Source organism: Candoia aspera, chromosome 15, assembly GCF_035149785.1.
Source record: "Candoia aspera isolate rCanAsp1 chromosome 15, rCanAsp1.hap2, whole genome shotgun sequence".
In the NCBI taxonomy this organism is placed as follows: domain Eukaryota; kingdom Metazoa; phylum Chordata; class Lepidosauria; order Squamata; family Boidae; genus Candoia; species Candoia aspera.
In genome coordinates this window covers 17,156,124-17,176,870 of record NC_086167.1, presented here as the reverse complement: position 1 = coordinate 17,176,870, position 20,747 = coordinate 17,156,124, and the positions used below count along the sequence as shown (strand labels likewise).

The 20,747-nt window shown below is 52.6% G+C and overlaps 3 protein-coding genes across 10 annotated transcripts; 2 read left to right on the top strand and 1 right to left on the bottom strand.

The window, feature by feature from the left end:
• Window positions 1–46: 46 nt before the first annotated feature.
• Window positions 47–7,758, top strand: LOC134505969 (solute carrier family 2, facilitated glucose transporter member 11-like). Of its 5 annotated transcripts, XM_063315927.1 has the most exons (13): window positions 47–188; window positions 367–468; window positions 1,539–1,637; window positions 2,915–3,075; window positions 3,530–3,657; window positions 3,882–4,011; window positions 4,106–4,254; window positions 4,648–4,835; window positions 5,264–5,374; window positions 5,466–5,567; window positions 5,804–5,876; window positions 6,540–6,667; window positions 7,523–7,752. In XM_063315927.1, the coding sequence occupies exons 1-13, from the start codon at window positions 132–134 to the stop codon at window positions 7,715–7,717; spliced, it is 1,623 nt and encodes a 540-aa protein (XP_063171997.1). In that variant the 5' UTR covers window positions 47–131; the 3' UTR covers window positions 7,718–7,752. The 5 variants fall into 5 exon arrangements, with proteins under 5 accessions (XP_063171997.1, XP_063171999.1, XP_063171994.1 ...); XM_063315929.1 differs by lacking the exon at window positions 367–468 and having other exon boundaries at window positions 48–188; window positions 7,523–7,750; XM_063315924.1 differs by lacking the exon at window positions 47–188 and having other exon boundaries at window positions 195–468; window positions 7,523–7,753.
• A 1,044-nt stretch (window positions 7,759–8,802) lies between these two features.
• HSCB (HscB mitochondrial iron-sulfur cluster cochaperone) lies at window positions 8,803–10,806 on the bottom strand. Of its 2 annotated transcripts, XM_063315939.1 has the most exons (6): window positions 10,613–10,806; window positions 10,429–10,525; window positions 10,260–10,349; window positions 10,034–10,178; window positions 9,821–9,868; window positions 8,809–9,189 (listed from the first exon to the last, which is right to left on the bottom strand). In XM_063315939.1, exons 1-6 carry the CDS (start codon window positions 10,804–10,806, stop codon window positions 9,098–9,100), a joined length of 666 nt encoding a protein of 221 aa, XP_063172009.1. In that variant the 3' UTR covers window positions 8,809–9,097. The 2 variants fall into 2 exon arrangements, with proteins under 2 accessions (XP_063172010.1, XP_063172009.1); XM_063315940.1 differs by lacking the exon at window positions 9,821–9,868 and having other exon boundaries at window positions 8,803–9,189.
• An 18-nt stretch (window positions 10,807–10,824) lies between these two features.
• Window positions 10,825–20,742, top strand: CHEK2 (checkpoint kinase 2). Of its 3 annotated transcripts, none has more exons than XM_063315937.1 (14): window positions 10,825–11,152; window positions 11,449–11,573; window positions 11,770–11,917; window positions 14,132–14,225; window positions 14,597–14,705; window positions 15,513–15,566; window positions 15,841–15,902; window positions 16,470–16,569; window positions 16,955–17,041; window positions 17,709–17,872; window positions 18,398–18,513; window positions 19,420–19,505; window positions 20,100–20,180; window positions 20,611–20,742. In XM_063315937.1, the coding sequence occupies exons 1-14, from the start codon at window positions 10,927–10,929 to the stop codon at window positions 20,695–20,697; spliced, it is 1,539 nt and encodes a 512-aa protein (XP_063172007.1). In that variant the 5' UTR covers window positions 10,825–10,926; the 3' UTR covers window positions 20,698–20,742. The 3 variants fall into 3 exon arrangements, with proteins under 3 accessions (XP_063172007.1, XP_063172006.1, XP_063172008.1); XM_063315936.1 differs by having other exon boundaries at window positions 15,510–15,566; XM_063315938.1 differs by lacking the exon at window positions 15,513–15,566.
• Window positions 20,743–20,747: the final 5 nt, after the last annotated feature.

The window sequence follows — 20,747 nt, the reverse complement described above, 5'->3', positions numbered from 1 at the left end:
GGCGACTCTGGCTCCGCTGCGAGCATCCCGGCGCGAGACCTGCCGAGCGGAGTGGGACGGGCGGGGCCGACATAAAGGGCGCTGCTCCGCCCGGCTGGCCGCGTGTGGCCCGTGCGCCTCGGAGGGCGAGCATGGAGCGACAGCCGCTGGCCAGCGGGGCCGGAGCCCGCCGGAGCCCCGGACGCAAGGTGCGGAGTACCGGGCGCGTCCGCCTGGGGGAGCCTCGTGCCGTTCTCCGGACGCGTTTCTCTTACTTGCTCGCTTGCAAGGGAAATGCCCCTGCCCCGTTTGCTTATAGAGAACCGCTACAGCCCCTGGATGCTGCTTCTGGCTACGGTCTTTCCTTTTCTTTCTTCCCTTTCCCAGCTCAACCGTGTACTACCTCAATCGCTTTTGCCAGCCGCCTGCCAGGAAAAGCGGCCTTGCCTTCAGGTGGATCCGCGCAGTAATTTTGGCGTTTCGGGCAGGATACGTGTTGCTTCTTCATTAAGGAAAGAGGGATGTTGGGAAGAAGGCTGCGAGGCCGCATCATCTTCATCAGCATCATCAGAAGGAGTCATGGGACTCCCTCCACAGTAGCTGGATCGTTGTCTGCTCCTGGGAGGATGGTTGCTTGAAGGGCTGTGGAGGGAGGGGGGGAGCTGCTGGTTATCAGAGCTATGAGGAAGCTGGCCTGACCTCCAGTTTTGGCTTCTGCAAATCCTCCGTGGGGTTCTCTGTGTATCGCTTTCCATGGATCCAGTGAGGTGGAAAGGATGCCAACATGGGTCTCTGTGCATATATTGGGAACAGTTGGATGCTTTGGGATCTTCTAAGGGGCAGTACCCCTGGCACCTTCTCAGCTGGGTTTTTATCCACTGAAAAATAGTATAGCTGGTTGGTAAAAAGGAGGTTGCCTCCCACCTCCTGCTTGGCCTTGTTTTCCAACACATCAGAGCCCAGGGAAATGTCCACATGTCAACCCTAACCCTAACTGATCTGAAGTGAGAATGCTCCCTGGGGCCAGAGGAGCTCTTCACAAGTGTGAAAAGGCAAGAATTTTGGATATCCAGCTTCGGTAGACTGACCCAGGAGGAGAGCTCCAATGGTAAGGAGTGTGAAGGTTGCTGAGGAGAGAAAGAACAGCTAGCAGAGAGAAGAAATAGCAGCATGATATCCTTCCACTGATTTGGGGATGGATTATTTATGTTTTGAGGTTGACATGTTTTATTTGTTCTTTGGCAGTTAATAATTCATAGCATAAAAAATTACTTAATTGTTCGCTTTCCACCTCATAGTTCAGGACTGAGGGTATTGCCGATGGTCCACCAACAGGCTGTGATCTCCTTCTCCCGATGCAGTCTTCCTAGACTGGGGAGAACAATGGCTTGGATAACAAAAAATGCCTCCACCCCTGGCTTCAGATGGGTCTGGTAATCTTCTGCTCTGCAAAACCAAAAGGCCTTTTCTCTGAGCCATGATTGGGCACTTAAACTTGCTGGTTTCCTGTAGCCTGGCTCTCCTTGACCACGGTATTTTGGACTTCTGTCTTTCTGTAGCTCCCAACCTGGACCCTCTTTTTGACCATGTGTGCAGCTGGAATTGGAGGGACCTTTCAGTACGGATACAACGTTTCTCTCATTAATGCCCCCACTCAGGTAACACATCATCCAAAACATCTTGAAGTGTTGTTTATGTTGCTCTGGATAGCAGGAAAACTCTTCTGTTCATACTTAACCAACTTGTAGAAAGTGTAGTAGGAGTGTGCATGGACCAGCTTAGACTTTCCATAGTACATGATTTACTTGAAAAAGGCCCCATGTCCAGCTGGGCTGAAAATGCCCATGGCCCTGAGCACCATTGCTGCCTGATGATGATGGACATTACAGGAGCAAGGATGCCAAGTGGCTCCTACCCAAATGAACCTCGGCCTGGACATAGGGCACATTTTATCCCAGAAGCCATGGGTATAAACAGTTGGCAATTGTCAGGAAGACTGCGTGGGCGTCTCTGGCTGGACGATTGCAGCCCTCTTCTGCTGTGGTCCCCCATTGTGGCCCATCTATTCATTTTGGAGGAGAAATGCTGAACCATGAGATGCCACCCTTTCCCAGGGTAATGCCTGCTCCCCCAGCCCCAGCACTACTTGACAAGCCCCCTTGGAGTGAAGGCCAGACCAAGCTGGTGGTTCTTCTGTGCATGCTGGCCACAAAGCCAAACGAGTCTGGTGCAGAGGCAGCTGACTCTTCCTCTCTCAGCTGATTCCCTCACTAGTTAAACTGTGCAAAAACTGTTTACTGCAAAATTTCATGCTTCTCAAGACAATTAAAAACAAAAGTAACTCTGGAGGGACAAAAGCATGTGCTAAACACATGAGTATGCTTGAGTCACACTGAGCTGGATCCTGAGGAGATAATTCACAAGGCAGTATTGAAAAGCGGAGGCTGCCTCACAGCTTTTTTTGTGAAGCACACAGGCAGTGTCTAGCAAGCCAGAGAGGTTCAGGAAGTGGGGAGGCTCATCAGAAAGAGTACCGCTGCAGCCAGGGCCTCTGGATGAATGAGGAGCCAGAAGCAGGTACAGAAAGTGGGAGGAGTCCACGGCCATCCTCTGTAGAACAGGTGCTTTGCATGCTAGGTCCTTCTGTGGCAGGTGACTGTTCCCAGAATGTATGTTTGCAGCAACCTCTAGCCAAAGGGCCGTGTCAGGGGGTTAGGTCTGTAAGATGGGGAAGGAAGTGAAGAGGTGGGTTCCTAGCAATTCTTTTACCATCTTTCTGGTGAAAGAACTGTGCTGCTCTGGTCCTGATTAAGAGTGGGGAGTCCCAAGGCAGCCCCTTAGCAGAAGAGCCCTACCTGAGGAGGGTGGACCACTTGCTCCGTACTGGAGATGGGAGGTAGGCAGCAGCAGCCATGTTCTTCCTTTGGGTTTTCAGCACATCCACAAGTTCCTCAATGATACCTGGCAGAGCCGTTACCAGGCCAAGTTGAGTTCCAGCATGCTGACTCTTCTCTGGTCCACCATTGCTTCCATTTTTTCCCTAGGTGGGTTCTTTGGAGCCCACCTGGGGGGCAGTATGGCTGGCTGGCTGGGCAGGTGAGTATGATCATTCCAAGATGCATAATTCCTTTGCTCAGTGGGCAGTTTTCATAACTGAAACTCCTCCTCCGAAGAATTGAGGGAAGCGAACAGACCCTCGTCCGTCCTTTCTCTTCACCACACCCTGGAGAGTGAGGGCCTGGCCTGACCTGGCATTCCCTGCGGAACGCAGCTGGGACTGCCCCATCATTGGAGAGAAGAGGCATTGCAGGGATGGATTTTCAGTTTGTGGCTGGACAGGAAGGAAGCCTCTCCCTTGCCTGAGTAAACTGCAGCCGTGCAGCAGCACCCAGAGGGAGGCCCTTTATGGAGACGAAACGTCCTCTCCCTTGAAATGCCAAGCCACTCACTTACCCAGCTGCCTGACATTCTCATAGCCTCCCGTGTGCTGCAGGGCCTCTTCGGTTCCTTCCTCCGATGGCGCAGCTCTTCTCACTGCCTTCTCCTTCAGCAGGAAAGGAGCTCTTTTGATGAACAATGTCCTTGCTCTCCTTGCTGCTACCCTGATGGGGGCCAGCTTCCCAACGGGGCTCTTCGAATTGCTCATTGTTGGGAGGTTTCTGATCGGAATGAATACAGGTAAAGTGATGGAATTGGTCTCTGTAAAAATGCAACCAAGATTCATCTGTGGTTATTATGCTGGGGTGCTTCCTATGAGAGACCAACCTGCGGCATGTGCGTGACTCATTGAGGACCAGCACCGCCTTTCTGCCATCCGCAGAAGCCTCTCTACCACAGAACCTTCTGAAATGTAAGAAACCCCATGGCCAAGGGCTACTCCTGAGACCCCCTTCCATTTTCAGGCATTGGACTCTGTGTGCAGCCTCTCTATATAGGAGAAGCTGCCCCCAGACATCTTCGAGGTGCCGTGGCTATGGGCAGCTCCGTCTTCCTGACGGGGGGGATTTTGACCGGACAAGTGATGGGTCTAAGGTGAGTGTTGGGTTCTGGGTCACTTGGGTCCCAGGTTAAGGGGCTACCAGCTGCCTGGGGCCTGAAGTGCTGCTCCTTCGGCATCTCCCCACAGGGAGCTGCTGGGTGGAGAGGAATGCTGGCACTTCCTGCTCTTGAGCTGTTGCTTACCCTCCATAATCCAACTCCTGACCCTTCCCTGGTTTCCAGAGAGTCCCCGTTTCATGCTTCTTGACCGAGGGAATGAGATGCAGTGTATCAGAGGTAGGGCAGGCTGGGGCCGTTGGCAGCCATACCTCCTAGACCCCGAGGGGAAACTGGGCACTTTCTTCCAGGCCAGGAAGCCCAAGCCAGCAGCTCGTTCCGCCTGCCAGGTTTTTAGCCGGAAAGAGACGGAGACTGCCCTGAGTCTTGTCCTTGTCAAGGTGGATGTGGGGGGGGGGGCAGGGGGAGCTCTGGGCAAGTCAACTCCATCCACCTTAGCAGAGCCACACCTGGGAAAGGGAAGCAGCAGCTGGCTGATGACTGCCTTGATGGGAGGGTGAACTCAGCTGGAGACCTGAGTCACGTTGCCTCCTGCTGGAGGGCAGTGGAGCGTATAACTGCCAAGCGGCCTGGATTGGGACACCCCCCTCTGACCCCCATTTCTCCCCCCAGCACTGATGCGCTTCCATGGCCCTCTGTGCTACCAGAAGGAGATGGAGGACATTCAAAGAGAGAGTCTTGCCCTCAGAGGGGAGAAGGCTAAGAAGCCGTGGGAACTTTTTGCTGACCGGAGCATCCGCTGGCAGCTGATTTCAATCATCTGCCTCACCATGGGCCAGCAGTTCAGTGGAATCAATGCAGTGAGTGCCAGGGCACCCCTGGCAGGAGCCTCTGCCCACCTCCTGCCACAAGCAGGCTCCCTACCTGGGACCAGAGCAGGATGGGAATAGTTGGCTGCTCAGCTCTTCCTCACAGCTACTGTCCCCTAGCATCTGCAGCCAAGATAATTGTGGGAGCACAGCAGGTGTGGTGCTGGATCTCTTCCTGAGCACTGGCAGCAATATTCAAAGGCAGACCTGAGGCCATGCCAGCTTTTTAGGAAAGAATCTGTGCAGATCAGTGGTGACTAATCTGCACAGACTCTTTTTGGTGAGCAGCAATTCAGAGCTGTTTTCGTGGACTTGGAACAGAGCTGTTGTTCCCCAATGGTGGCCCTATTGGCAAACCAAAAGGTAATCCTCTTCCAATGACTTCCCTTCTTCACTGGGCATTTTGTACTTTCTCTCAGATTTACTTTTATGCCAGTTACGTCTTTGAAGAAACAGGGATTCCCCAAGAGAAGATTCCCTATGTAACTTTAGGTACAGGGGTGTGTGAATGCCTCACTGCCCTCACCTGCGTAAGTAGCAGAATTCAAGCTTTCCACGTGGCCACAAAGGGGTTCTCTTGTCACTGAGTGAACAAGAGACTTCACTCTCCTCCTCCTGCAGGGCTTGCTAATCGAATCCTTGGGAAGGAGAGCTTTGATCCTGGGAGGCTACTCCCTTATGACGTTTTGGTGCATCGTCCTGACAATCTCCCTGACATTCCAGGTAGGTGGGGGACCTCCCACTTCTGGCTAAGGGGGTAAGCATGCCCATTGCTCACCACACACACCTGCAGGACTTCTTGCCTTCAGTGGCTATAGAAGCTGAGCGTTAACTAGGCCCCATCTCACGCGCAGCACTATCTGCCCCTGAAACTGCCCCGCCCTCTTGGCTCACAGAATCTTTCTACCACTTAGTAAAGGAAAGCAGGTGCAGCCTGCCCTCTTATGCTTTCTCTTCAGGTGTATGCTTGGGCACCGTATCTGAGCATGGCCTGCATATTTGCCTTCATCTTGAGCTTTGGGCTTGGACCAGGTATCCCTCTTTTATGATTACAGTGAGATTAACACATGCAAGTCTGCAGGGGCTGTCAACTGACCAGAGAGGCTGAGGAAGCCTGCCTTAAGGGAGCCACATCTACAAGGGGATTATGGGGAGGGAGGAGACAAAGCTGGGAGTTGTGGTTGCTTGGCATTCTTTCAGCCTGGATGAAAGGTAATTGCAGCATCTTTGTAAGGTAATTGCAGCATCACCAACCAAGACCTGGAGGTCCTGCATGCATCCCTTTACGCTGATCTGTGACCATAATAATGACCTGCTTCGCATGCATCCCTAAGGAGTTCAGAGGCAGGCGGGGATGGCCTTCCAAGGTGCTTGCTAGCCAGCTGGATCTAGATAAGGTGTCTTTGGATGCCTTTATTCATTGAAACTTGCCTGTTGGCATGGGACCCAGGATGGCAGCAATGGAAGTCCTTTGCCCATAAAAATGAGCTTCATCCATCCATCTGGATCCTTCCATATGGACCTGAAGCTCACTTCCCCCCAAAAGACAGACAAATCATCTGTTCGCTATTTCTGCTTTATGTTCCACCATATCAGCCAGAAGGTTGAACTGGCCTCTGTCCTCCACATCTTGCCTCCTATATGGTGATTCACCATGTCCACCCCTTCTGTGTTAACACACGCCCTTTCCTTCAGGTGGCGTGACAAACATTTTGACGACTGAATTGTTCATGCAATCCTCACGCCCTGCTGCTTACACCATTGCAGGATCAGTGAGCTGGCTGAGCTTCTTCACTGTTGGAATGCTCTTCCCTTTTGCTGTGGTAAGTTGGTGGTTTCACGAGACTTTGTCCCAGCCTTGCACTTTGGGCTGTTTTGATCATTTGTGGCTGACTTCACCCCCTTCACCCCTGGGAAGGGTCCCCAAGGATTAATGTCAGGCATGATCAAAACACTACTTCTGTATACTTACAAATGAAACAATACGGCTGTACAAAAGGAGAGGCATGGCATTACGGTCCATTGATATTTTGTGGAAATGATTTTAGATTTTTATGAGTTCTGATTGTCTTTATGGAAAGTGTTCTCGTGTGGATTTATGTAGAGGGGGCCCAGAATTTAAACACCTTATTTAACCTATGATCACCAGCCTTGCAAAGTCAAGCATAAAGTGAATTGAAGCTTGACACCCAAGAAAAAGGGATCTGCTCTGGTCCCCATCCCTTTTAAGGGAGGCCTGAAAAAGATATTTTTTACCTTTTAGCACTGGTGGAAATGCCATCTGGGGGGCAACTCTTTTACTCGAAGAGTTTTGGCTCTGGGAGAGGCAAATGCTTGCCAGTTTCTCTTCTGCTCTAACGATTTTAAAAACCATTCTCATTTCAGTATAGAAGTTTGACAAGCATATTAGCGAAAACGTGTTTGTAAAATACTGCTGCTAAATCCAGAAATGGAAATGCATGCCATCTTGTCTGCCTTCAATGACACCCCCAACCCAAGCAATTGCAACTTATCTGTGCAGCTTGAGGGAACGCCTTGGACCAGACAGGCGACTTGGCGAGCTGTAGCCAAAGGCTGCAATTAAAGCTAGTCCAACTTGCCTACAGAGTTATCAGTAAAGCCATGAGACGCTTCTGCTCTTTGCAGAGATTCACATTTTACTCCCTTGCTTTTTCCAGGAAGGCCTGAAGCAGTACTGCTTCATTGTGTTTCTGCTAGAGTGCAGTGCAGTGGCCACCTTCATTTTCTTTATTGTTCCTGAGACAAAGAACAAAACCTTTCTCAACATCAAGAGAGAATTTCACAAGCTCAATTTCGGGAGAGCAATAGAGCCGAAGAACCACGCAAGACAGCAGCTTCACCTGGAGCTCTAAGGGCTGGTGCAAGATTGGGCTACGGGGCCCGCTTCACCCAAAGGTGCCACACCAGCAGCCTCCCTCCATTGGCTGGGGCTAAGAGCAGCAGTGCCTGAGCCCACCGGCCATGCAGGCTGACGCTTCTGGCAGTGGGCAGGAGGACGCATGCCTTTCCCTTCTCGTGAAACGTGGTCCTGAATCCAAGGGAGCGGGGGGTCTGTTCAATAAAGCGGCTGCTTTTCCCCGGGCTCCTGTCTTTGCGCAGAGAACGTGACCGAGCTGCACCACGGTCAAGAGAATGAACGCAGGAAGACCCAGTGTGGGTACAGCTGGCAGGACTGGGCAGCAGTCAGCTTCTAAAGCAGCACCCCACTGACCAGGTTTGTTGCAAACAAATAGGGACCAGCTAGAAACAGGCTACAGCAGAGAAGCCCAAATGGGAAAGGCACGCCTTGGAGGCTTTTGGGGAATGTGCATTGTGCTGATGGAAGCCTCTGAGGCAGGAGAAAGGAATCGGAGCACCCCTTCCAGAAAGAAGACATATGGAAAGCTCTTTCTGGTAGTTCTCCAGGAAGGATAAAGAGTGCACCTTTGAGGGAAGCTCACAGGATTTTGCTTAGAGACTCATGAGGGAAAACAGGCTCATAAAATATGCACAGCATGGAAAAACGAACTTGAGAGTCATGAGAAACACATTGCCAGCAGGAGGGGGCCCCACATCTTAAATATAGGCTTAATGCCTGGCCATTGAGCGAGGCCGGCCTTCCACCCACTGTGGCTTTGGGGCTTTTTATCTCACCATTGCTGAAATGACATCCGGAGCACCTCTGACCACCCAAGAAACTTTCCCGGGCAGTACTGGGCAGGAAAGCATGCTCCCTTCCCGCCCCAGCAACCTCTGCAAACCCACCCCGGCAGCCCCTCAAGTGGGTGGGGCAGACAGTCCCCTCCTCCCAGCCACAGTGCCTGCCATCCTGCTGGGCAGTAAAAGCACAAGTGGCTCCTCCCAGCATCGTCAGCCCACTTCTGCCAACAAGGGCACAAGAAGCACACCCACCTCTCCCAATTGCCCTCCCTTTCGCACATGCAAACTGACATGGATCCGTGCGGCTCCACTTTTATTTTGATTTGCTCCATCATAGGTGCCTTCGGCTTCCAGCCCACAAGCTCGGCCAGAGAGACGACAATGTTCCCATCTGGCCTGGGGGGATGCAGACCATCTCCCTCCCTCTTGCAGCAGAGCAGCCGGTTGCTGGGTGGCTAGTTCCTGGCCCACACAAGGGCAGGGGCTTCTTTCCTCCGTTGCACGGGGGCTCCGCATCAAGGGAGGGACAAGGCAATAGGCGAGCACTGGGTGGGTCTGCAGGCAAGGATCGCCCAACTAAACACAGTGAGGGATCAAGAAGGGGCTTTCTTCTCCTTCAACTTCTCTTCCAGGTTCGCAAAGTATTTCATTTTGCCCAGGAGTCTTCTGGCTTCATGAAGGTCATCTGCAATTACAAGACAGAAACAATCCTTAAAAAGTTAATGGTATGCTAAAAATTCCCAGGGCTGTGCACTAGATTGGGAAGTTGGAAAAAAAATCTGGAAAGGAAGCCAGGAGAAATGGCTTTTTCTGAGGAAACTGCATGGCTGCATCCAGGCAGGAGAGTTGGTTTGAGCCTGAGTCTCTCTCTTTTTAAACATTATCAGACCCTGCTAGCAAGAAAGACCGTTCACACAGCAAGGAACAATCGAAAGAAGAAGAAAACGGTCTCTTAGCAGGATTAGAAACTCTTTTAAGATACACAAATGGATAAAAAGTTCTGCTTAAAGGCAGCAGCGCAGAGGAAGGCCATAAAGCCCCAACGCCAAAGGGCGGCGTGGCTCTGAGAGGTCCTTCCCTCTGTCTGCAGCAGCTGAGCCAGACTCAGCAGACAAGGGAGCCCTCCTGCCCCCAGAGAAGTCTTTCCTGGGTCTGCCTGCCGGCAAGCACACCATCCTGACCAAAAAGGGGCTGGACGAGCCTGGCCTCGGAGTGGGCAGTTCCGGGGAGCAAAGCGGGTGAAGGCAGCAGTGCCCGCCCGGCCTTGGAGCGAGCCCACGCAAAACCCCCCACCTCCGGGAGCCGGAGCCTCCTACCTTGCTCGAAGGCGCGGCTCACCTCCTGGACCAGCGCCTCTTGCTTTGCTGGGGGGGAGAGAGAGGAGGAGGAGGAGGAGGAAGCAGCCCCGCAGCCTCCTTCGAGGGAAGCCTGGAGAGGCCTCCGCAGCGCTCTCCGCGGCGGCACGGCAGCGCCCGCCCGCCCGCCCGCCCGCCTGCTCCCTCCCTGGAGGCCGCAGAGGCCCCACCGACCTGCCAGGAGACCCTCCACCGCGGCCAGGCTTGCTCCGGAGTGCGCGGCCGCCAGCTGCTCGTTCAGCTCCAAGACCTCGGCGAGGAAGCCGGGCTCGGCCTCCGCGTCGCTGCCCGCCGCCAGCTCGACCCCGCTCAGCTCCAGCTGGCAGGAGAGAGAGGGTGCGGTTCGGGTTAGGGGTTACTGGCTGCTGCCCGCGCGCCCGCCCCCTTCCCGGCGCCTTACCAGGTAGAGCCCGCGGCTGAGCGGGCTGCGGAGGGTGCGGTAGGCGTGGTTGATCAGGGCGGCGTGCTGCTCCGAGAAGCCGCGCTCGGCCTGCAAGGCACGGAGGGGTCACACGCGCCGCCCCGGCCCGGCCCGTCCGCCGCCCCCCCCTCCCCCGGTCGCGCCCCACCTGCGGTCGGCGACTGAAGCGGTCCGGGTGCAGCGAGCGCTGCAGGGCCAGGAAGCGCTGCCGGAGCCGGGCCACGTCCACGGCGAACCCGCGCGGGCTGCGGGAGGGGAGAGCGTCAGCGGGCGCCCCGCGCGGCGACCCCCTCTCCCCCGACTCCCTAACCCCCGCCTCCGGCGCGCCTCACCAGCCCAGCAGCCCGAAGAAGTCCGCGCGGGGCTCCGGGGGCTGCAGGGCGCGGCACGACGGGCAGAAGTCGGGCCCCGCCGCCGCCAGCGGAGCCCCACAGCTCCAGCAGCGGCGCCCCGGCGTCTGGGTGCGGGAGCGGCGCGGGTCGGGGCACGGGCGCGGGGCCCTCGCGCGCAACGGCCGGCGCCACATCCGCTCCGGCAGGCCAGGCGCCCCGCCTCCGCGCCGCCCCGCGCAGGCGCGGGCCGGGCCGGCGGGAGGCGCGGAAGGTGTTCTCGCTGGCGCGCGGGTTGGTCTGGGTGTCGCGGCCCCATGTCCCGCCGGGAGCCATCGCCGCCCCGGGAGGCCGCGACTCAGCCCAGCCAGCCGCCGTCGGGCTCCTCGGCCAGCTCCTCCTCGGGCACGCTCAGCTCCCTGGAGACCCTCCCCGCGCACGACCTGCCCGCCATCCCCGAGGACCCGGACCCGGCGGCGGCGGGGGACGCGCCTCGGCCCTGGGGACACCTCTACGGGCTGGCCAGGGGCTTTCCCGACTGCGGTGCGTGGCCGGCCGGCGGGCCGACGAAGGGCTTTCGCGCGCCCGCGGGGAGGGGGCCCGGGCGCGCCTGGGGTCGAGCGCAGCCTCTTGCGGGAGCGGGCGGGGGGCGCGCCTCCCTCCGTTGCGGCCGCTGCTCCGGGCCGCATTTTCACGGGCGAGGGGGTGGGGTCAGCTTTGCTTGCAAGGGGTGCGTCGGATCCCGGACCGATCCCCCGTGCGGAGAGCGGCCCCGTTCGCTCGGCTCGGCTCGGCTCGGCTGGGCTGCCGGGCTGACCGGAGCCGCTCCTCCCGCTCAGTCTGCCTGAAAAACGAGTACTGGTTCGGGCGCGACCCCAGCTGCGACTACAGCTTTTCAAGGCTGGACTTGCCCAAGAGCGAAGCCTACCGGCAGTATAGCAAGAAGCATTTCCGCATCTTCAGAGTAAGTCCCGGGGGTGGGGGGACGGAGATTCGGGGTGCCTGCCTCCTTTGGTGAAGGGGGGCAGGAGGCACACTGTCCACCGGCTCCCTGGCAGAACTGTCCAGACTGGGATCCAGGACAGCTGGCCGCTTTCTGGCCGTCTGCCTGCCGCTGCCCTCCAGTTGGCCGCTGAGAGATGGTTTGTTCTTCTGCTAAGGAACCAGGACCCCGGGGCTGTTTCGTGACTTACCTCGAAGACCAAAGCGCAAATGGGACTTTTGTCAATGACTGCATGGTGGGCAGGGGCAGGAAGATTCCTCTGGCTCACGTGGCCAAAATTGCCCTGTCTCTGCCTCACAACAAAGGTAGGAAGAGATTGCTTGCCATGCCCAAACAGTTGGGGGTATGGAAGGCCCACCTTTGAGACAGCCACACGCGTAACCCGTCCAACATTCGCTCTCTGGCGCAGCAAGTGTCGGCAGCCCAGACCCCACCATTGTCCTGTCCTGGTACAGCAATAGCAAATTCAGCAGCAGTATGGCACTCACCTGGCACACCTGGCATGCCCTGGGCCAGACACCGCCCTGCTCTGTCCAAAAGTGATGCCACCTAAATGCGAACACATACTACAGGCACCCAGGGCCGGCTCACTGCAGAGGGCATTCAGAGCCCTCCCCTGGCACTCAGAAACAATTGAGGCAGGGTCTCTGCAGAGCCACCTCCCAGCTCTCCCTGTTCCTCCTTCAGGTGATCCAGCCCAGGTGTATGCAGCAGAGGTGCCTGTGGCTGGAGCCCTGCCAGAGTGTCCCGGGGCTCTCTGCCCCCCCCCCCCACACACACACAAACCCCAGACCTCTACTGTTGGATGTTTCTTGGGCAAATGCTCCTTCCGGATGGCCACAATTTGCCTCAAACATTTCCTGTGTTGACTGGTTTTCTTGGGCGGCTGAAGATAGCCTTGCTTTGTAGGAGTCTGCCTCTCGACGGTACATCGGTGGCCATCGCCACAGTCGGTGAGGGCTTGTCCAGTGAAAGGGTGACCTCAGCCTGCGTACCAAAGGCAGATTGCCTTTTTATCAGGTTCTTTGAGTGGGATAGGTTTTCTCATGCTGCACTGACACTTTCAGTCAAACCACCAACGTTGGTTTTCTGCTCTGGGCTAATTAGATGTGGAATTGGAATAGTTTCTGTTCCTGCAAATGCCACTTGGTTATGGTCAGTGAGCTTCCTTGGGAGGATATTTGGAGCTCATTGTGATCCTTTTTTATATTTGCTACATAAATTGGGGCTGCCATCAAATTTGCCTATCAAACCCCAATTTCAAATGTCCTGAAGAAATTTAAATACCCTGATTCCATTTCAGAGCGTGACCAGGAAGTGGAAATGGCTCCACTGTTTACCTCTCCTAGGGGCGAGATCCATATTGGCGCTTTCACATTTGCGCTGGGCCCATCTGGAGAGCAAGAGTGTAGCCCTGGTGAAGTCTTGGCTCGTTTTAGGGTCCAAGTTAGCCCTGGTGAAGTCTTGGCTCGTTTTAGGGTCCAAGTAGACTAAACAGAGACCTGTTTCCAGCTTTGAAACCTGCCAGGTACATTTGGTTACTGGTAGGTAAGCAGTTATATTTTGATTCCAAATCACATGAGAAATTAATCTTGTGGAATAACCCAAACTTGGAAGTAGCAGGGAAGATATTTTACTTTTGTTCCAACAGATCAGCACTTCAAATGAGCTGAGCTCTAATGTTTGTTTTAAAGATTTTGGATATTGTGTGTCAAGGACTTGTTCACTTGGCTTGACTATTAATTTATGAGTTTCATAGGCCACCTCAATCTTTCACAGCTCTGTGTGTCTTACAAAACGCAACAATAAGAACAGTAAATATATACTTAAAACATCATTTAAAAGACCAGGAAATCATTGAAACATGTATTATTAATTAAACGATATGGTCCTGATGCTCTAGCAGCCTCCAAGGCACTTTTAGGATCCTTAAGAGATGTAGTGTCTGAATGGAAACCAACAATTCAATTTTATAAGAAATTTTAAGATAAAATGAAAGTTAGTACTACTTATATATCTCAGTTGTGGAATGAAGAATTAGAATATCCAGTTCTGAAGAATCAGCAAGAAATGTGAAATACACTTCTACTGATTCAAAAATTAAGTTAATCCATCAGAAAATACTATTTGATCAACCTAGGTTTTCTTTTTTTCCACTGCATAATTCCTATCTTTTCTTCCTGTGGGTGTTTCTGTATTTCGCCATTAGCCCAAGTTTCCTTTTGAACTCTTTATAGACTCTTGGGTGCTATCCCGTGGGCATGGTGATTTCTTCTCTCTTAATTGCCACCGAGGCCGACAAGTTCACCTACCACTGCTTGCCTCACTTTGTTAGGCACCTTTCTTGAAAACATCAGTGGAGGTGTTATGGGGTGACATAGAACTAATCTGGTTCTGTTACTGTGTCTCCATGTTTAGCCATGCTTCTGCTGTGGCATGGCAACAGCTGGGTCATGCTGGGTCATACAAAGGGGCATTGCGCCATTCATAACAGGAGTGCCCTTTGCTCGCCTTCCCAGTGTTTGTGTTCTCTGACCTCGTGGAGGCCAGTCATCAGCTGGAGTATCCCAAGGAACTGCAGGAGAAATACGTCATCTCAAAGACGCTGGGCAGGTTGGTGGGAGGGAGGGGTCCCTTTCTGGAGGGGGGGCTGGTTTCAGCGGGGGTCTCCATCAGCCTGGAAAGTTTTAAATCCAGCTTTCTGTGTTGGTTGAAGCTGCTCTCATGCTGTCTGGGCAGAATGCAGGACTGGATGAGGCCGGAAAGCTAAGCTAAAGCTTCCCATGGCCGTCCTCTCGGGGGCAGCACCCAAGTTTCCTGGTCCTGGCCCGCAAGGGATCGGATCAGCTGTGGGGGCCTGCCCTTGTGTGCTCCTCTGGGCCTGTTGGGGGAGGAAAGGTAGGAGCATGGCTGCCAGGCACCCTGCACGTAGGGCTCTCTCTCAGCTGGAGCAGCAGTAAATCCTTCCCTTCTTTTTCTGTCAGTGGGGCCTGTGGAGAGGTGAAGCTGGCCTTTGAAAAGGACACCTATAGCAAAGTTGCCATAAAAATCATAAAGAAGGGGAAGTTTATGACTGATGTTTTGCCAGGAACGGTAAGCCTCTGTGTTTTTTCTTGCTTGTACCCTAACCCTAGCCAGAAATAAAGAGAGGCAAAGTATCCTTTGATGGGAATAGCGCAGAAATTGCTTCCCTGATTTTAACATGTTTGATATGAGGCCCACATGGCGGGAGATCTGTTACCTGACTGATTGATGCAATGTGTTTGTGCATTATCTGGCTGGGTGTTTGTGGGCTCTTTGTAGCCTCAGTGCTTTTACTCTCTGTGTTTTCCACTAGAGGTTGATGCAAGAAGAAAATATTGATTGGCCTATTATCTTGCTCGAACCTCTCACCCTCCACCTTGAGGAAACCCCTCCGTAAGACCTTCAAATTCCAAGGGACTTAAATATAATCCAAGTGCATAGTTTTTCTACAAGGATCTTAAACTGCCCCACTGCTGGTCCCCCAGTTCAGCTACTGAACAGATGGGTGCCGTCCCAGAGAAAAATGGGTGGTGGTAGATTTGCTGCACAAATAAGCTCCGGTTACCAGCCTCTACTCCCCCTTCACTTTTTAAGGTGAAGATCTTTTCTCCATGAACGTGCTTTGTCTGCCTGCCTGCTTGCATGCAAAGATCTCCCTTTTAAACTTAATTTGCAGTTCAGCTGAGAGGGTTTTTTTTCCCTCTGGTTTTGGCTTCATTGCAGCAGCCATTCTTATCAGGGTCTTGGGCACATTTTTTTGCAAGGGGTGGTGGTAATTGTGAGCTTCCTTTGTTTAAAAAATTGCTTCCATTTAAAGGAATGAATTCAAGCAATACAAGGGATTTTATATTTTGATGCTCTGTTGTTTAACAGCAGGACAGGCCTTTTAACATTGAAACAGAAGTGGAGATCTTAAAGAAGATCAACCATGTAAGTGAAGCTTCAAGGCTAATAGTTCATTCTGTATTGTTTTCACTCTTCCTCTTCTGATTGGAACTAAGCCACTGGTAAGGCTTCTGGAGAAAATTATTTGTTTTATTAAAGACCCTGATGTTCTTTATTTTTTTTAAGGATACTTAGTAAGGTAGCACATATACATATGTATGAATGCACAATTCCTCTTTTTCAAAGCAAAAATAAGTTGCTGTTTTAAACACTTTTCTTAAGAGTCATTTCTGAATATTGTCTTTCTTTCCTTCTGCAGCCCTGTCTAATCAAGATAATAGATTTCTTTGAAGGAAAAGACTTTTACATTGTGTTGGAATTGTAAGTCATTGTTCTGAGCTTCTGTTTGTGGCTCATGATTTTGCCCACACAACTCAAGTGAGGATATGAGATGGCAGCACACAAGGATGCCCAGAAACCAGCAGCAAAGAAGCAACATTTAGGAGATGGGCTGTTAAGGGTGAAGGAAAAAAAAGAAGAGATATCTATGGAAAATTGGATAGTACCTCGAGGCCCAGTTAACTGTAGGAAGTGGAGTCCATTCCTGTTCTTTGTCCATCTGCTGCTTCAAAGGTTCCATGTTTAGTGTTCCAAGTGGCCTATCTCAGCACCTGACTTCTGGCTGAGGTCCACATGAGGTGTCTGATGAATGGGTTACTTGATCACACGTGCTTGTGGTTCAAAGAACCATGAGGTCCAGCAGGCCAGAAAATTGGTAGAGTCAGCTGGGGCCATCTGCAAAGAATACCCCTTCTTTTCTTTGGCTTGCTTTCTATCTTAAGGAAGAGCAGGTCTTTCAGGACTAGCTCCGGGTCTCCACATATTACATTGCCATGTGCTTCCTAGGAAGAAAACAAAATAGTTCATTTTCCCTCTACTCTCTTTCAGGATGGAAGGTGGGGAACTGTTTGAGAAGGTTCAGCGACCAGCACGGTTGAGTGAAAGAACTTGCAAACTTTATTTCTACCAGATGTTGTTGGCTGTACAGGTAATTCTGACATCTCAAAAGGGGAGTTTGGCTGGTGGCTCAGCTGCAGTATTTTCTATTGGCATGTTTTCTGGGCTTGTTGCTAGCAATCGGGAGGTGGTTTTATGCTTTGCATTACATCCAGCAGTCTCCATAAGGAATGGGGGATTTAACACCGCATGTCAAAGAGACACTGCATTTTTATGGCTTTAAGCTCGAACAGAAGTCAAAAGGCAGTTGGAATGGAGGTGTGAATAACAGTGAATAGTGAGCAGTAGCTTACCAAAGCTTATACCTTAAAAATAAAACATGTTAGTCGGAAAAGGTGCTAGCAGACTCCTATCTTTCATGTTCTTGTAAGTCCATTTATTTTATGACTTTTTCCTCTTTTTGATGTTCCACAAAGTACCTTCACGAACATGGCATAATTCACCGGGATTTGAAATTGGAGAACGTGCTTTTATCATCTATGGAAGAGAACTGCCTTGTCAAGGTGAGTGGTCTATGTGCAAAAGGGAATTGAATTGTGCTAGTGGAAAATGCCACTTGCCCTGCCAATATACACTGTATGTGCACACATTAAATGACAAAGGTCCCTCTTGATGGTGTGTCATGAATTTTGTCATTGTTATAGCAACTTAGAAATATTACATAAACAACATTTTGGCTGATAACTCAAGTGTTTTGCACATCTCAAAAGTGCAGAGCCCTTGAGGATTCCACCTCTTTTCTCCTCCCTCCTCGCTCCCCTATCTAGTGCTGTCCCAGAGAAATACGCCGTTTTCCAAGGCCATATTGCTCTGTTGTCATGGAATTCAGCACTTAAACCTGAGAAGTGGGAAGCCCAGGGTCTTCTGTGCCTCGTGAGCAGGGATATGTGTGTGTGAGAGAAAAGGTAGCATAAATGGAAGTGCACCGTAGAAGAGCAAGTTGGGGTGTGCGTTTTCTGACTGCTCTTGGTTTGCGTGGCCCCCTTCTCTCTTCCACCAAATGCGGGTGATTTCATTGGATTTGCCATCTAGATTCTGTTCTGGTTTTGGGGCAAAACCTTTTATATTGAGTACGATGGAAAAGTAAGATGTACATTTCTGATGAGACAGAACGGTGCAAGAAAAAGTTTTCTTTCAAGTTTTGAACTGTTCTCACTTTCCTTGTACAAGATTACAGATTTTGGGCAATCCAAAATCGTTGGAGAAACTTCTCTCATGCAAACATTATGTGGCACTCCTGACTACCTTGCTCCCGAAGTTCTACATTTTGCTGGAACAGCTGGGTATGGACGATCCGTGGACTGTTGGAGCCTTGGAGTGATTCTCTTTATGTGGTAAAAAAGTCTAGTATGGCCGGTAAACTACTTTGTTCCTCATCCTGTTCTTCGCAAGAAGTAATGCTGAACCTCGTGTAAGCCTGCTGAAATTGGAATAATGGCTGGGTGAACACCCGTAGGATGGCAGTGCGTTGCAGCCCTGCAAAAATTGCAGGCCAGGAGCAAGAGTGATCTCCCAAATCCCATCGTGGCCTGGTGTGGAACTTAGCCACGCTGGAGAGACAGAGGAGAGGAGCCATCTTTCAGTGGCCAAAGTCCACGCCGAACATTCTGATAGAGGGCTAAGGGCCACAGATTGGATAGGGCTGGAATTTTAGGACATGTTTGGGAAATTTTATTTTTTATAAAACAGTACACCTATTTCAGGATTTACACTATAGTTGCCACATTTTCTACCACAGAACGGTGAGAAACCTGGTCAAAAGCAGCTTTGAGGACTACAGAAAGGGGGCATGAGCTGCAGTTGTCCACCTGTTGGAGAAGTGGCTAAAGCAGGACATTTCCGTTCTTCCTTTTGCTCAGCCTCTCTGGCTACCCACCCTTCTATGAGAAACGTGCTCAGCTGCCTCTGAGGGAGCAGATCGCCAGGGGAGACTACTGTTACGTTGAAGAAGCGTGGAAGAACGTATCCAAAGATGGTATGGCAGTGCTCTCTCAAGTCACTGAGAGGACCCGGGGGGTGCCGGTTGACTGCTTTTTGGCCACTTGTAGAACGGTGGCTCAGCAGGCCTTTTGCCCAAAAGGGTAGAAGCCTCTAACCGGAGCGCTGCGCTAGCAATAATGGCTGCCCAGCCCTCAACACTTCCGCGTTTCGTCCCTTCGGAGGAAGCGTCTCTGCCAGTGGCTTTGGGGAAAAGGGCTGTTTGGAGGACTTGGCAGGAGCTGCACTCAGAGACATTCCAGGGTACAAAGGTAGGATCTTCACCAGGTTTAGCTTCATTTCAGCAGCTACAGAGAGAGGAGGATTTGGCTTCCATTCTCAGTGCCAGAAGGTGAGGAGAGGAAGCAGAGGAGTTGCTGTCTCAGCTGATGGGGAGCCTCCCCACTTTCTGTCCTTTCCTGGGCTCCTGTTAACGGAAGATTAGTCATTGTGTGGTTATTTATCTATGCAATTTAGAGGCCAAATGATCCAGGTAGTTTACACGTTAAAAGCAAATAATAAAGTAGCAATGAAACAGAGCGTGTGCATCCAGAAGGAAAACCGTACAAACCAGCAGAGAAGCCCTCCCCCCGGCCTGGGAGCATAGCCAAGCGTTCAAGGACTTTCTGGACACGGCCAGGGCAGGAGCCATGCAGCCTCTAGGGAGCTGCTGTTGACACCAACAAGGCCGGCCAGCTGGCCGGCCGCCAAGGTCCTGAGAGGTGGCCCTGTTCGGCCGAGGGGAGTGATTTCTCAGGTGCTGCCATGGTTCCAGCAGGAGGGGGGTGGGGCAAGGATGCCACGGGACACAGAAAGGCTCCATCGCAGCATTTGTGCACCAAAGCAAGGTGGGGCTTCCCTGCATCAACAGCCCATTGCAAAGTATTTTGCTTTCTTGTTGCAGCTTTTGACCTGGTTCAGAAGTTGCTAGTTGTGGACCCCACCCGGCGCTTGAAAATAGGAGAGGCCTTGGCACATCCCTGGCTGCAGGTAGGGGCAAAGATGGCTTGCCCATCTGCAAGGATCCTGCCCACATAGCTGAGGAATTTTCTTCTGGGGGAGATTGGGGGGCGAGGATGCCGGAAGGAGGCTGGGTCCCCAAGCTGTTCCTTCATGGTTCTGCAGGAAGGGAAATTAGGCCACAGGGAGTGCCTGAGCACCTATTTCTCAAATTCTGGTCCGAAGGGCGAGGAGGGGCGGCAATGAGCAGGACCTGGAAAGCACAGTGTGGCTTTGTGCCAAGCAAGAGTCCGGTTTCCTCTCCTTCACGCCTTTCTTCGGCTTACCATTTCTCCCCTTTGCTATGCTCTGTAGAACGCTGCTAAACTGAAAAGGGGCTTCTGTTACTGCTTCATAGGTGTGCGTGCAAGGAAGCAGGGTGATGGAGGAAGACACTGGGTAGAGCTGGAGGTGTTTACTTCCTGTGGCAGGATTGTACTGACCCCCCCCCCCCCAGTGCTCAGGCTGATGCCACTTCCACTGTGGCTTCTCCCCTGTCACTCAGCATTTGTCCAGTGTTTCAGTGACCAACATGCATGCTGTCCCAGGGCAGCCCTTAAATCTATGCACATGTGTTCCTTGCAGGATGAAAACATGCGGGGTACTTTTCAACAGCTGCTTGCTCGAACACAGGACCTGAGGTTTAAGCCGGGGCCTCTGACCGTGGTATGTATTCCTTGCCTGCCTTTGCTTTTCTTCCGGAAGAAGGGCCTGGGTCAGGGGCTGGGCTTGGTTGGGAAGGGGGAGGCAACATCCCCTTCGGCTCAGTCCACCTCCCTGTAGGGTGCTAACTACATGGTCCTACTACATGGTCCTACGTGGGAAGCTGAAGCAAACGAGGCTATGACCTGCTGTCCACAGCACACTGGAACCCTGTCTGCTTCGATTGTGCTAGGGCAGTTGTTTCTCAGGCTGCCGCCCTGGCTGCTGGGCATCTCTCCTCGCACCCTCAGCTTCCACGCCTTTTCACCCTGAGCTGGCCGCAGCTGTCGCCTCAGGGGCTGGGGTTTTGCACCAGCCAGCCTCTGGCGATCAGGGGAGGGGGGGAAGAAGGTTTGCTCTGTGCGGGGTGATCCAGGCTTCCGGCCCCTTCCAGGCGCCCCCAGGCAGAAAGAGAGACCCGGCGCGGGAGGAGGAGGAGCCCGGACCTTCCAAGAGACGGAGAGCGGAGCCGGGGCCTTGACGGCGGCGCCGGAACCCTTTTTTTACTAATAAAGCTTGAGAACGGCGGCT

Coding starts and splice junctions, on each gene's coding strand:
- LOC134505969 (XM_063315924.1), top strand. CDS start 274: ATGCCCCTGCCCCGTTTGCTTATAGAGAACCGCTACAGCCCCTGGATG. Junction 4,836..5,263: donor AGTTCAGTGGAATCAATGCA/GTGAGTGCCAGG, acceptor ACTTTCTCTCAG/ATTTACTTTTATGCCAGTTA. Junction 5,375..5,465: donor GCCTCACTGCCCTCACCTGC/GTAAGTAGCAGA, acceptor CTCCTCCTGCAG/GGCTTGCTAATCGAATCCTT.
- HSCB (XM_063315939.1), bottom strand. CDS start 10,806: ATGTGGCGCCGGCCGTTGCGCGCGAGGGCCCCGCGCCCGTGCCCCGAC. Junction 10,350..10,428: donor GCTTCAGTCGCCGACCGCAG/GTGGGGCGCGAC, acceptor CGTGCCTTGCAG/GCCGAGCGCGGCTTCTCGGA. Junction 9,869..10,033: donor GGTGGAGGGTCTCCTGGCAG/GTCGGTGGGGCC, acceptor TCTCCCCCCCAG/CAAAGCAAGAGGCGCTGGTC.
- CHEK2 (XM_063315936.1), top strand. CDS start 10,927: ATGTCCCGCCGGGAGCCATCGCCGCCCCGGGAGGCCGCGACTCAGCCC. Junction 11,918..14,131: donor GTCTCTGCCTCACAACAAAG/GTAGGAAGAGAT, acceptor TCGCCTTCCCAG/TGTTTGTGTTCTCTGACCTC. Junction 19,506..20,099: donor TGGCACATCCCTGGCTGCAG/GTAGGGGCAAAG, acceptor TGTTCCTTGCAG/GATGAAAACATGCGGGGTAC.